Source organism: Mus musculus, chromosome 6, assembly GCF_000001635.26.
Source record: "Mus musculus strain C57BL/6J chromosome 6, GRCm38.p6 C57BL/6J".
NCBI lineage: Eukaryota > Metazoa > Chordata > Mammalia > Rodentia > Muridae > Mus > Mus musculus.
This window is the reverse complement of record NC_000072.6, coordinates 38,683,475-38,698,719: the sequence shown is the minus strand read 5'-3', so window position 1 is coordinate 38,698,719 and position 15,245 is coordinate 38,683,475. Positions and strand designations below refer to the sequence as shown.

Below are 15,245 nucleotides of genomic sequence, written 5' to 3'. Positions count from 1 at the left end.
ATCCAAACAAATCTTCAAGCTCTCTGCTTTTGAAGGGAAGCATCTGTTGTCACTCCTGCTTCTCCTTCTGTCCTTCCTCCCCCTCCTCCCCCTAATGCTGTCTCTGCTGCTTTTCCTTCTCAGGCCCAGCAGCACATGGCTGCGGACCGCACCGGGAGTCACCGTCGACAGCAGGCCTACATCACTCCGACCATGGCGCAAGCTCCGTACACCTTCCCGCACAACAGCCCCAGCCATGGCACTGTTCACCCCCACCTGGCTGCGGCTGCCCACCTCCCCACCCAGCCTCACCTCTACACCTATACAGCGCCCACAGCCCTAGGCTCCACCGGCACTGTAGCCCACCTGGTGGCATCCCAAGGCTCAGCACGCCACACCGTGCAGCACACTGCCTATCCGGCCAGCATCGTCCACCAGGTCCCTGTGAGCATGGGGCCCCGGGTCCTGCCCTCGCCCACCATCCACCCCAGTCAGTATCCAGCCCAGTTTGCCCACCAGACCTATATCAGCGCCTCGCCAGCCTCCACCGTCTACACTGGATACCCACTGAGTCCTGCCAAGGTCAACCAATACCCTTACATATAAACACTGGAGGAGGCCCGCCAGGGAGGAGGGTGGAGGAGCTCCCAGACCGACCTGGAGAGCTGGGATTTTCTACTGCAGGTGCCGCACACAAACAATGCAATGGGGCAGGGAGGGGGGCAGTCGGGGCACAAATGAAACTTGAACTAGGAAGTGGGAGGACTTAGAGCGGAGAAGAGACCATTGTAAAAGGAGGGGTAAGGAGGGGAAATCTATGCTTTTTATTTTAAAAAAGAAAAAGGAAAAAAAGAAAAAGAAAAATGTTAGTAACAAAAGAGGACAAAAAGAAAAAAACACAGCTCACAACCCATTCTGCACCAAACCGGAAGGAGAAGAGGCGCGAAGGAGCCTGGAGCAAGGGGCCCCAGTTTTTTGAAGAACTTTATGAACTTTTTAAAGATTATTTTCATATGGCAGCAAGTGACATTGAAGAACTTGCTGTCAGGGACACCTGATATGGAAGTCCAATAGATTTTTAATTAATTGAACATTAAAATTAGGGATTTTCCCAGAACTCCAAAAGGGCCAACATCCCTTTCAAATGTCAGGCTCTGTCCTGCAAAGGCTCATATTTGGGGGTTGGTCTGGGGTTGGCAAAGCCCAGTTCTGACTTATTTGTCAGAAATAGTGGGGTCAGCTAAACTAATGGAAGGTTCCCCCAGAGGGAGGGCGGGTTCCTCTTTTGGAGCATTCTGGATAAATCCCTAAGCAATGTTATTCCTCAGATGTCATTAATTATGTATGTTGCAGTCTTTAGTTTTTTTCTTTTCTGAGACTTTCTTTTCTCTTTGGATCAACCCCTAGTCGTGTAGCACAGGCTAGTGGTTGTCCTGGACACCCTAGAAGAATGTAGCACTGCACCCTTGTTTCCTACCTTGTGTTCAACTCCAGTGATACCAATAGACTAGTCCTCACTGTAATTGCACAAAGTGATTTAACATAGGCATGGAACCAATGTGGTAGTCCAGGTGATGGAGTGAGTGTGCGAGCACGTGTGGGTGTGACCGGGGCTGCCACCCTCCCCGTGTGTCCCTTGGCACCGCCGGCCGTCACAGCCCTTGCAGTCTTGATTTTACATCATTCCCTCCTAGTGCCTTAACGACTGACAGACAGAGACATGGCAAAGGGTTTACTTCCACTGGTATTCCAAGAAACTGGTCGGGGCTGGTCAGATGTTCTCAGCTCTTGTGTAAGCTGTTGTAATATTTTACTTGGGTCTTTATGTTTTTTTCATTGTTTTAATGTCACGTGGATTGTCTTTCCTGGGCTCTTTGTGAGCAGAAGGATTTCAGAGAAGCTCGCATAATGAAAAGGGGAGACTCATGGATCTCACAAGGGACGTGGGCGCCGTATGGTGAGGCACACTGGTGACAGCTGGCTCTTTCGGTGAGTTTTACTTTGAGAGCGGAGATCCAGAGAGACTCCTCACCCTGCCCTAGCTGTGCCATGGATGGCGCTAGGGAGTCTTAGGAATGGCAGCTTTGCCAGGCAGCTGCCTCAGCCGCCAAGCCCACCACCTCCTTCTTAGAGCCTTACAGGGAGAGGGCAGGAGATGTTACCTCCCCAGTCCCTCCCTCCTGCACGAAGCCTGGTAGTCTCAGACACACCCACATCTCTCTCCACCAGCTCAGGAGCTAGGCAGGCTCCTAGTTTGGCCAGCTCTCTCCCCCTGCAGACCCACTGGTAAGTCTGCTGTCACTTCTGTCCTGAAATTAACCTAGCTCTCCCTAGACAGTTTGATCTCTGCCTGTGAGAGAGAGAATGAGCTGAGGGCTGGAGGGGCACTAGTGGGGTGGCCAGAGATCCATTGCACTGAGAAAACACCGCCATGGACAACTAAGGCTCCAAAGAAATCCACCCTGAGCCTGTGCACCTTTGTTGCATTCCGCATACTTTCTCCAGCCTTGAACAGTGGAGTGAGTGGGTAGGAGTTCTCTGTCCTACCGAGAAACTCTGGAGCCGTTGATGTTAGAGACTTGTCAGGTCCAGGACGGGGTGAATTGTTTGATCCTGATGTGAGTCCTAGCTGGCCCTTCATCCACATCATCAGGTACAAAGAGGCCTCTGGTCAGCAGTCCAGCATCCTCCAGCCCCCCTCCCTTTCCTCCCTCTTTGGCCCTGTTCAATCTACTGTGAAAGGCTCTCCTCATGATAGCTGTCCTCCTTCAGTAACGAAGCTTACTTAGCTTTTAGCTGTGAAAAACTCTGGAAACTTGCCCAACCATTAATTCTTACAAAGTCCCTAAACTGGATGTGTCTCAGTGCACCCTGGGCCAAAAAGAAGATATGCTAGACTTGGGCATGGTGTGACCCACTTCAGCCGAGGGCTCACTGGGAGTGGACTGGATGATGCTGGCCTGTGGTAGGGTGCTCCATTTTTCTCTTCCTGGTCAGAACCATATTATTCCGAGACCAGCTCTGGCTGGAAGTGAGAGAGCAGGAAAGCCATCCATTCGGAGAGGGATACGGAGCAAAGCCTTTGGAGCCCCTGAGCCAGAGGCTCCCAGAGCCTCTGCAGCATGGAATTCTGTCACAGAAGTCTCTAGCCGCTAGATGGCAGCATTTCCCATGGGACTGTCTCGTACTAAGTCACCATACTAAGTCGCAGCTGACAGTGGGCCTGGCTTGCCCTGCCATGGGCAACACCTGGAAGGCCAGCACTCTCTGGAGCTGCTGGGCCGAGCTTGCCCTTCATCTCCTCCTGTCTGCTTGTGCTGAAGCTTCTCCCTCTTCCACATGTCCTTCCCTTTCTCTTCCAGACCAGGAATGAGTGTTCCTTGCTGCTCATAAAGTTAGTATTGTACTGACTGTTTGTATTATTGCCACTGTAATTATGATTATTATCACCTTGTTGCTATTTTAGTCAGGGTTTGAAGTATACATTTATTCCAGGTATCTTTGTGTTTTCTTCATAATATTTAAATTTATTTTATTCTTGCTGTGTGTATATGAGTAGACTGGAGGGACATATAGATTAGATGCCTGATCTTGTCAGAGGAAAGGAAAGGAAAAAGAAAATAAATAAATAAAATAAGAAAAGGCCCAGGAACTAGGAAAAACTGTTTCTATCAGCTCTGTCCCTCAAAGAGCTGCAAGAAAGACCTGCCCTACCACAGAGCAGAGACTTGGATACCCTGGCGCCTTCCCCTCCGCACGGCCCGGCTGTGTACAAAGCCGCTGTCGGTGCTGTGTCTTTTGGACCCTTTGGCAGCTTCTCTCACATCCTCTGTGCTCTCCTCCAGGTGTGAACTACTGACCAGATTTTAACCTGCCTCGCATCTGACGTGTAGCATCAAAGCTTCCACTAACCCCCACCCCGTCCCTTCACTATTCCCATTAACAAACTTGGAGTGTGGCTTATCTCCCTCAATGCAGAGACAGTGGTCCCACCTGGAGGCCATTAGGTACAGTGAGGGTGATGGGCACAGTGTTCCTGTGAGAGAGTTCCCTCGTCTGCTCTTCCCCAGGCAAATCCTCCCAGCTCCCAATTGTAGGGAGCCAGGTAAGGAACAGGACACGAGACAGTCTCATGGGAAGGACCTCTTCTAAATCACTGGCAAGTGAAGTGCACATGGGACCTTTTAGACCACCCTGCTTCTGAGCTGTGGCTGTGCCCTGCCTGCACTGTGATGTGTGTGTGTGTTTACCCCACTACCAGGCAGAAACAACCAGACCCCCAGTGAAGAAAGGATTGGAGCAATAGCTTCCCCAAACAGAAGGCAGCCACTCTGCAAACCTCATCCCACAACCACCCCTCCCTTGATCTCAAGTCCCATATTCAGAGCTGATGCATCAGGAGTAACACAGAATCCCAGCTAGTTAGCATCCTCACTAAGTTCCCACTGAGGTGCTCAGCACTGCATCCCTTTACAAAGAAGATGGAAGAAAGGCTGCTGCCCTTGGGACTATCCTCTCAGTGGAAGGAGGGCCACTTAGTCCTTACTAGACCATGTGTCCCTGGTGCATCCTCTGGGCCTTCTTTAATGAAGATAAACTGCTCGGCATGAGGATGATGAAATCAGCTCAGGTCTGAAATCGGTCTGTGGTACCTTGGGACCCTCAGGTCAGCAGGCTGCTGCTGCTCGCTGGTTCTTCCTGGGCCCTGGCACCCATGTCTCTGTTCGTGCGGCGGGTGATGTCTTGGGAAAGTGGATGAGGAGCAGGCCAGTAGGCAAGGCTTGTGGTAGTGCCAGTTAGCCCTGTGAATGGATGTTTGATGTGATTCAGAGGAAAAGGGGGCGAGTGGCCAGTGTCCCTGACTGTATTGCGTTCTCCCCTTCCTCGTAACAAAGTTGTTTGCAGCTGTAAAAGCCAGCCTGGCTTGGTTCTCTTTGTCTAAGAACTGGAACTGAGCAGCCAGCGTAGAGCAGGTCAGGAAGGGAGGTTAGCCCAGCAGACAGGAGCTCCCTGGACTGCGTCTCAGATGTTGCAAACACTCATTTTGAACAGTGTGTGGTGGAGGAGTGGGTTGGGTGATGTGAGTGGAGTTTACGTTCTTGGAAACCAGAGTGAGGTGCCTAGGAGGCTTAGGGAAGTATTGCTGCTGGTTCATGATGATGATGGTAGCTGGGTCCCCACCTGCCCCTCCCTCCCCCGGGTTCTCAACATCTGGCTAAGGGAGGGTAGGTTGTGGGCGTGGCTCTTGCTGGCCTGCCATGTAGCTGCTAGGACAGAAAACAGAAAGAAGATTGCTCTGTGCCCTCAGCTAGCAGACAGAATTCCATAAGGCAAGCTCTCCTTTCATGGCCCAGCCTGAGACTGCACACACACACACACACACACACACACACACACACACCCCACCAGCTACTGGATCACAGCACACTCCATCCTGGGTCTCACAGGCTTTGCCCCTCACTCATGTTTTTCCCTCTTATTTGCTTTACAAATTTTCAGTGGAGAAGCCTAAAGATTAAGCAAGCCTGAGATGTCCTTACCAAATTGGAAAGGAAAGGAAAGCTGTCCCTTCCTATAGCCAAAGAACCCTCACAAAGACATCTGGAGATGGACAGATGCATTCCCTGGTCCTTTCTGGGCAATATGACTTCAGTGACCTTCCATTTACCTTACCTTTCTATCCTGCCTTTTTTTTTTTTCATTGCAGTTATTTCAAAACCACTCATCTTCAAAGAGGAGTGGAGTAGTGGCCCTAAATGTTGCTACTCCAAGGAACTGATATCCCTCTAGCACTCCTTTGTGATTAATTGATCTCATGCTACTGTGGGAAGCTAGAAAACAAGCAAGCAACCTTCTCTGATGACCCCACACTGTATCCCAGGCTGAGAATGTGTAGGACGGGCTGGCAATGGCAGTATCGGCCCACTTGCCTTAGTCTCCACAAACAGACCCAGACAAGTCGGTCAAGCCACTAGAGAACCAAAGATGGCAAGATAAGGCTTAATTGCAAAAGGAACCTCATGAACTTTGGCACTATGGCTCACTGTAGTAACCGCCCGAGGAAAGGTTTCCCGAGTCTTTGGGGTAGCTCCTGAGAAGTAGCTCCAACCAGAAGCTCAGAGCTGCCAGAAAAGAGGTCCTGGAGGTTCCCTGTCACAGAACCTCCATGCTGCCTGACTTCTAAGCTAGAACCCCTCCCTGCCCCAATCCTTTGAGTGTCCCTCATCACAGACCCATCCAGGAGAGCATTATACTAATTGTCTCTTGCTGCACAAGAGCAGTGTCCCTCATGGAAGGACTCACTGACATTTGTTGAGTATCCACACACAATATGCCAAGCCCTTTCTCCATGTCCCCTCAGAGATCCATCCATGGGAAGAAGTCAACACCCACTATGTGACAGATAGAAAAGCTGGCCCTCTGAGGAAGTGGCATGTGTGAAAGGGGAACACGATGCATCTCAGAGCCCCCAGGTTCTGGTTTTCTTAATCCGATGTTCCCACTCCCTGTATGCCAAACACTGTGCTAAGAATTGCTGACGAGCCCTAGGACAGCAGCCGTGCAGGACCTGTGCAGAGGAGGCGCCTGGCTTGCAGACCCCGGGGCCTGCCCAGGCCACCTAGCTAATAAGAAGGGAAGTCAGATATTCTGTCTACTTGGCTCTAGAGCTGAGCTCACACACCAGCCTCAGCTGCCTCCCTTGTATAACAAGGACAGTCCTTTGCAGAATGTCACACTCTGCCTGCCCCCGTGTGACAGTGGACTTCAGCAGGTATGTGCAAAGAGGGTTCCTGGATTGGATGCAGGTGAAAGAGGCAGAGTTTGACGTTAAGAAAAGTCTCTGGGGAGTTCCTCGGGATTCCTGGAATTCCTGTTTCTAGCAACTAGCTTTAGCCACTCAGGCTGCTGCAGCTCCCATGAGAGTGCAGGGAAGGTGTTCTTTCTTTTAAATAAATACATAAAGATGATTTTTTTTCTTGCTTATAGTTAATCTTAGGAAGGCAATACTAAAAGTATATATTTTTTTCCAAAATGCTATTTTTTACTGTACTTGATAAATATCATGACAGCTCTGATCTCTGTAATAGGCCCGCTCTTCAGCTCTGCACAGAACCGGAAGCCAGGTTCATGCCAAATCTGTAAATACCATGTGGGTCTGTGTCCAGGAACTTCTGTTTTCTATGAAGAAACAGACAAAACAAAAAACAAACAAAAAAAAAACAAAAACAAGAAAAACCCAAACAAACAAAAACAAAAAAGGGGAGGGGGTAAAGGCAAGAGGACTTTTGGGAAGAGAACAAAATTGAATTTTCTTGCAGGAAACACCCTTCTCAAAGAGAAGGACAACAGCAAAAATGGGCAGAGCAGCCGCAGAACGGGAGGAGGAGGAGGCGTCGGTGGGGCCCATGGCGGCCCTGGGGTTGAGAGTGCTGTGCTAGAAGTTTCATTTCACCTAAGAGATGACAAAAATCTAGAAATGCTTTAGGGCTAGGCTTTAACTTCTTCAAACTCTGTTTTGGGTGGGTTTCTTGTTTCTCTTTTCTTGTAAAAATGTCTGTACTGACTGGCTCCAGGCTTGTTTGCCTAAATTCTTAGGTGGTTTACACAAGTTCTCAATTCTTGTAGAACTTTAAATCCATTGGAAGCAAACCCAGCCAGTGTAGATCTGAGGTCCTGGCTGGTGTCAGTAGGTGTTCTGGAACTCAGGCAGAGCACCTAACAAAATCTTCAGAAGGTTTTAGCTACATTATCTTACACAAACTGTGACCCTAATGGCAATAATTACCTCAAATGTGGGCATTCGTCCTGGTCTAGCCTTTTTTGAAATCATGTAGCCAGCTTGATCTTGTGATTTAAAAGACAATGAATTGTTCCCTGTGGGCTGAAAGTAAGGATTGACGCATACCCTGGTCACTGTTGCCTAAGTGAATTCTGAGAATAAAATTCTCATCATTACACCAGAAGTGAAACCAAGAAGAGATGATGATGTCTGCGTGTCATAATCAGCATGCTGTTCAAGTGCACAGAGCATGTTTCTCTAGGTAACGTGCCCTCTGAGTTCTCCACTATCAAGTAAATGACACAACTGACTGTAGATACTCATACAGACTTCTGGCTACATTTTATAGTTAAAGTATTTTATAGTTTACATTTAATCTGGTACTTTTTAAAAAGAAAATTGTTTATAACTGACATCTTCAACCACAGCGATTGACTGACTCTTGTTTTAGAAGCTGTCTCCCCAAGGCAGGCATGTTCCACTCATGCTGTGCCACAGCCTGATGCATGTGTTTCCCTTATTGTTGCTTTCCAGTGAACCTGAAAGAATGTGAAAGGAAGTCAAGAGGGAATGGGAAAGGGCGAGTCCTGAACCTGGGCCATCCGCAGAGTCCGGTGCCGTGTGCGCCAGAGCTTGGAGGGGCGGTGAGACTGATCCCCGCCGCCTCACCAACACTGTCTTGATATGAATGCTTCCTTTGTGACCGGGCCACTCACCTGGCAGTAGGTGATGCCGGCACTCAGCAGCTCTGCAGGTCTGGATGCTGCTCCTGGGTCCGCAGTGAACCTTGGTCAGCATTTTGAGAGGGAGAACAATACCCCTGTGCCCATGTTCACTGGCTGGATTTTCCACGTGTTGCTGGTTTTGTCAGTTTTTTTTTTTCTTTAAAACAAACCCCATGTAAAATAATGTGTACTTTAATTCACCCATTGCCTGGCTAAGATGTGAAACTCAGTTCAGAAGATGGCTTCAGAGCCAAAGGGCAGGGGTGGGCAGTGCGGGATGGTCCTGGAGACAGAGGGCTTTGCAGGGATGGAAGCAGGCTTCAGAGACATGAGCAAGAGAAGACAGGAAATGTCAATTTCCCTGACAGTTTTGTAAGGTTTGGGTTGGGTTTTTACTGGGGTATTTTGTTATGTTGTGTCTTTACGACAGGTTCTTACCATGTATCCCTGGCTGGTCTAGAACTCACAATGTGAACTGGGTTTTGTTTGGTTTTGGTTTTCTCTTGTGCCACCACTGAACTGTGGAGGACCCGTGGCGACCTGTGGTGACTCCTCACCGCCCATGTTTGGTTTGCGCTCACAGCATGCTCTTGTGTATGTTGAATGTCCTTGTAGAATGTTGTTCTCACGCTTCTTAGTCATATCCTAGGCGTGTGCGTGTGTGTGTGTGTGTGTGTGTGTGTGTGTGTGTGTGTGTGTGTGTGTGTGATTTGCTTTGCACTAATAAACCAAATGAATTTTGTCTCATTGTCTTTGAAGCTAACCCATGTTTTTAAAAGTGAGAGGTATGGAAATGGGCTTTTCATTATTATTTGAAAAGTAAATTCACTGTAGCATAAAAATAAAAAGGGCTCTGCTGTCTTCTCTTTAGTTCCCTCTCAACCAATTTCCAAATGACTCTCCTGGCCCCATCCCCACCTCTGGCTCCCCACCGCAGATCCATGCTCAGGCACTCAGGACTCCCAGAAAGCTCAGCTCTGGGAGCCATGCCCCTGCTCGCTGCCCGCCTGCCCGCCCGCCCGCCCGCCCGGCTGTTGGTCCATGGATTGCTCACGCTGTCAGTACTCTGGCTCAGGTTATGAGGAAGGACGTGGAAGTTGAAAGTGACTTAACTGTGCCATCCTCTAGCTTTCTATGACTCTGACACACACACACACACACACACACACACACACACACACACACACACACACCATGTGCCCTTCAAAGCAGAAGTCCTATTCACACTGCCTCCAAGTCTGTTGGCTTCCTGCCCTCCACATCCCTCTCTTGTGTTACTGCCCATTTAACGCTGGCTTTCTTCCATGGGTTACCTAGGACACAATCATTTATAGCCCCCAAAGCACCCTTCACCCCTTTAAGTGTGTATTTTAACCAAATGAAGTTGACAAGAAAGGCATATGTTGGGGCTGCAGGATTCCTAGTGTAGTAGAAGCATTGTATAGATAGAGATGTTGATATATATGTTTGTGTATATATATATCAAGCCAAATTTCTGATAGAAAAGTATAGCTTTATGGATGAGAAGGAAAAGGAGCCCTCTAGAGGTTGGAGCCAGCCTCGATGTGTCCAATGAGCAAGACACGCCGTGCTTCACGCGCAGCTAAGGCCCCAGGACCCGGCCCTGGCCTCACCTCTGCAAAGCTGGGGGGCCCCGAAGGCTCTGCTGCTCTCTGTGGGTCCCCAGCAATGAAGGCATAGGAGAGTGAGGAGACAGAGATCATAAGGACTGGAATTTTTCATCCCTTTTTGCTCTGGCCACCTGTTTTGAGCTACAGCCTGATTATATCACATTTCCAAAAAGTAGTACCATGAAGATGGCGAGAGAGATCTGTCACAATGCTTAGCTTTCGACTGCCTGTGGCTTCAGGATGCTCAGGACAGAAAGACACACTCCCCAAAACAAGAACATGGAGAAGGAGACCTGGCAGTACCCATCCCCAAGGCCAAGGAATGAGGCTCCCTCCCCCAGGTCATCTCACCTAGATCTTTCTCCCCCAGGTCATCTCAGCTCAGTCTTGATAGCCTCTGGAAAGCCCTGGCCTGTCGTGTTCCTTCACTGTGTGGTTTCTGTAATAAAGTGTTAATCCATGTTAACCTGTGTGGGGATTATCGCGTGCAACAGTATTTTCTCGTGTACCTCTTTCTCCTCTGTGACGTGTCCCTCTTTTTTTTATTTATAAATGTCTAATTTGGTTTTTTTTTTTTAAGGACAAACCAGTGTGTCGTAGACCTCTATGTAACCTGCTCCTTAGTCTCATTATAGGTATGTTATAAGGATGGATATTTTACTTGGCTTTAGAATGTTTTTCAAGAAAACTAATTCTTAACTGATGAAGTTGTTGCTACTAAAATGCTTGTTTTCATCATGACGTCGTGCGCTTCTAAATTAATCATCATTTTCGTTGTAGAAAAATGGAGTGAATTTATATTAGTCTTGGAAACTAATAATAGCATTGTAAATTTATGAGATGATTTTAACAGAAAAATTATAGAAGAATATAGTTATTTTAATTGTAATATTACTAACTGTAGGGTGAGGCGGGGTCCTGTTGTGGTGAACTGTTATAGCTTGTTACTCAGTTTCTTTTTGATCATTTTCTCGGTCTCTGAGGTGAAGCGAGTTATTAATTGAATCTGTAAACTCACATATGCATATTGTATATGTGTAGCGATGTGATCACACTGTCTTGGAATTACATTAAACTGTTTGGAATCACTGAACTTTGTCCAGCCGCTTCCTTAGCCAAGCCTCACTAGGGGGCGCCATTGCAAGTAACTGCTCTCTGTCTCTGAAAGGAGTCATAGTCCGCATGCTGGAGAGAGGTGGGCCTGTGGTCATTTCACTGCCAATCCTGTGCTAAGTCTCCTGGATCCCCATTACCTCTCAAGCCACGGTGACCCGATCTGTGCCCACATTCCTTCCCTGAGACCCGAGGCACGGCTGTCCCATGAGCTTGCCAGCATCCCTCCCGGGCCTACATCCTGCTTCTTCACCCTCAATAGCAAGACAACCTCGGTGTGGCACAGCCCCGTTGCCAGGGCTGCTGTCCCCACTGGAGCCTCACCCAGGCCTGCCTCCACCTACCCACCTTCCCCCAACGCACCCTACCTCAGAAAGCCTTGAAGATGTCACAGCTCCTGGCTTCCGTGATTTTGTTGTTTTGTTTTTAACTGTTCCTTTTCCCAGCCCATCAAACCCATTGCATTCGGGCTCGAGAATTTGCCTCTCCCGTGGACTTCATATGCAAGCAGCCATTCATGATTTGTCCTTTTAGGCCTGGCTAATTTTAATGAATAATGTTTTTAGGTTCGTTCATGTTATAGAGTGGATCGGAATTTCCTTTTGCGGACAGAATAGTATTCCATTACAAGAACATAGCACACTTTGCATGAACATCCGCCCTGCTTTCCCCTGGGGCTTTTCTAACACCACTGTGAACTTGGGAGAGCAAAAATCTCTTCAAACCTCTGCTTTTGGTTCTCCCCATATGTCTTACAGATGTGGGACTACTGGGTCACATGACAACTTTATGTTAAAGAGCCATCCTAGTGCCCCCATGGTGACTCAGTGTGCAGCTTCCATGTTCTCCTAGGCACTCTCATCCTGGCCCCTCAGGATCTTCTGCCTCCAGCTCTTGCGTGCTCCCTATTCATCCTTACCACTGGCCCTTAACTTCCCTTCGGTCTTCTCACCTCTGACCTCTGGAGCTGCATACATTACTCCCAACAGTGCACCTTCTGTAGAGCCACTCAGCTACCCAGCTGATAGAAAAGTACAGCTCTATGGACAGGAAGGAAGAGGAGCCCTTAGAGGTTGGAGCCAGCCTGTGTCTAACGAGCAAGACACCTGAGCAGCTAAGGTCCCAGTACCCAGCTCCTGAGATCTGTTGGTGTAATCCCCCAGCTCTGGATCCTCTCTACAGACCACTGACCTAGCAGATCTCCTAGCCCCATAGACCGCTGACCTAGCAGATCTCCTAGCCCCATAGACCACTGACCCTGTAGACAACAGACCCAGCAGACCGCTGACCCTGTAGACAACTGACCCAGCAGACCGCTGACCCTGTAGACAACTGACCCAGCAGACCGCTGACCCTGTAGACAACAGACCCAGCAGACCGCTGACCCTGTAGACAACAGACCCAGCAGACCGCTGACCCTGTAGACAACTGACCCAGCAGACCGCTGACCCTGTAGACAACTGACCCAGCAGACCGCTGACCCTGTAGACAACTGACCCAGCAGACCGCTGACCCTGTAGACAACTGACCCTGTAGACAACTGACCCAGCAAGCCAACAAGGCCCCTAACTAGGAAGACTCTCAATTATAGATCCCCACCCTCTTCAGCTATGCAGACAAGTGGCCTGTGGCTTTAACCTGGTCCCCTGTACTCCAAACTCCTGGGACTGATAAGAAACATGCCCCCGGGGCTGGTGAGATGGCTCAGTGGGTAAGAGCACCTGACTGCTCTTCCGAAGGTCCGAAGTTCAAGTCCCAGCAACCACATGGTGGCTCACAACCATCTGTAACAAGATCTGACGCCCTCTTCTGGTGTGTCTGAAGACAGCTACAGTGTACTTACATATAATAAATAAATAAATAAATCTTAAAAAAAAAAAGAAAGAAAGAAACATGCCCCCTTTTCACTGACTTACCTCCTTGGGTTCCTGCTCTCCAGGGTAACCGGAGAAACCCACCCACAGTTTCCTCAACCCCAGCTCCTCTCCAGCCCTGGCAGTCGGCCTCAGCACTGCATTTTCTTCCATGTCCTGGCCACTTAGCTTGAAGCTGCAGCAGCTGTACTGCCCAGCGGCAACCCAGCTTCCACCTGTAGTAGCAGCTCAATACAGCCAAACTCTCCCCTCGCCCCTGCACTCCCAGCATTCATTTATTGATTGATTGATTTGGGGGTACTTGGATTTGAACACAGGTCTTCAGCATGCTAATCACTCTACTGCTAAGTAGACTCCTAACTCTTTTTTTTTTTTTTTTGAATGTTGAGACAGGGTCTTGCTAATTTACTCAATCTGGCCTCAAACTCAGGAGCCCAACTAGGCCTTGAAGTTGTGATCCTCCTGCCTCAGCTTCCCCAAGTAGCTAGAATGACAGGCATATACCTACAGACTTGGCTCACCATTTCCTAAATACTTGCCCTACTTAAACTCATAAAGAGTTGCCATATGGGTCTCTGCTTTTTTTTTTAAGATTTATTTAATTATTCTATGTATGTAAGCATACTGTAGTTGTCTTCATGCACACCAGAAGAGGGTGTCAGATCCCATTACAGATGGTTGTGAGCCACCATGTGGTTGCTGAGACTTGAACTCGGGACCTCTGGAAGAGCAGTCAGTGCTCTTCACCGCTGGGCCATCTCTCCAGCCCCATGTGGGTCTCCTCTATGCATCTGATGGCACTTCTAAAACAATGCTGGACTCCAAGTAGGACACATGACACCTCTATGTGTCTTTTAAATTGATCCAGTGGGGTGTTGGGTCTTGTGGCAGCAGCTCTCTCAGAATCTTTACTAGGACTGCTTGTGAGGGAAACGCTTGATTTTTTTTTCAATTTTTTATTAGATATTTTCTTCATTTACATTTCAAATGCTATCCCAAAAGTCCCCTATACCCTCCCCATGCCTTGCTCCCCTACCCACCCACTCCCACTTCTTGGCCCTGACGTTCCCCTGTACTGGGGCATATAAAGTTTGCAAGACCAAGGGGCCTCTCTTCCCAATGATGGCCGACTAGGCCATCTTCTGCTACATATGCAGCTAGAGACACGGGCTCTGGGGGTACTGGTTAGTTCATATTGTTGTTCCACCTATAGGGTTACAGTTCCCTTTAGCTCCTTGGGTAATTTCTCTAGCTCCTCCATTGGGGGCCCTGTGTTCCATCCAATTGCTGACTGTGAGCATCCACTTTTGTATTTGCTAGGCACTGGCATAGTCTCACAAGAGACAGCTATATCAGGGTCCTTTCAGCAAAATCTTGCTGGCATGTGCAATAGTGTCTGCATTTGGTGGCTGATTATGGGATGGATCCCCGGGTGGAAGGCCAGAGGCAGAGGATTATGCTGATGCCTGGAAGCAGCCTCTCTGCGTGGGGGAAAGACAGCCTCTTGGTTTAAGCTGCCACGGGCCACCGAGGAGGCATGGACAGCAGGCTGTGTGCTTGGTCCAACCCCAGGACCTGTTCTTTATCCCTATGAAATCTGGGAAGTCCCCAGGCCCCTGGTGCTTCCACATAGTACCTGGGGGTAAAGGTATATGTGCAGATTGCCCAGACAGCATCCCAAACCCTTCTCACTGTATCAAGCCACTTAAAGTATTGGTTTGTAATTGCTATTGAGAAATCAGTTCCTGGAAGGGAGTTCCTTCTCCAATTAAAAAAAAAAATCTAAAAGAAGGGTCACTGAGATGGTTCAGTGGCTAAAGGGCACCTGCTGCCAAGCCTGAAAACCTGGGTTTGATCCCAGGCCCCACAGTCCTCTGACTTCCAGAAGCCCAGCAAGACAGATGCGCTCTACACACATGCGCTAACATGCAATCATGTTTTTGAAACATATAAAATAAAATGTGTGGCATTGACTTGGCAGGTGAACAGAAAAATAAATTGATTTCAAGGCTGTCCAGGTGAGGTTTGAATAAAACTTGGACCAAGATGAAACACTAAAACTCAGCCAAATGACTCCAAGTTCCCAGAGGAGTGACAAGAAAAAGATAGTGGGAGCTGGGAGAGAGGGAGTTAGCACTGTTGC

General features: G+C 48.7%; 1 protein-coding gene across 7 annotated transcripts in view; it reads left to right on the top strand.

The window, feature by feature from the left end:
* Positions 1–11,208, top strand: part of Hipk2 (homeodomain interacting protein kinase 2) — a 188,820-nt gene extending 177,612 nt beyond the window's left edge. For 4 of the 7 annotated variants that reach the window (NM_001294144.1, NM_001294143.1, NM_010433.2 and 1 more), the window contains exon 15: positions 124–880. In NM_001294144.1, the coding sequence (NP_001281073.1) occupies positions 124–585 (462 nt within the window). In that variant the 3' untranslated portion in view covers positions 586–880. Of the gene's footprint in view, positions 1–123 lie in introns of all 7 variants that reach the window. The other 3 variants (XR_001785097.2, XM_006505602.4, XM_006505603.3) reach the window with 1 other exon arrangement.
* The last annotated feature ends 4,037 nt before the right edge of the window (positions 11,209–15,245 follow it).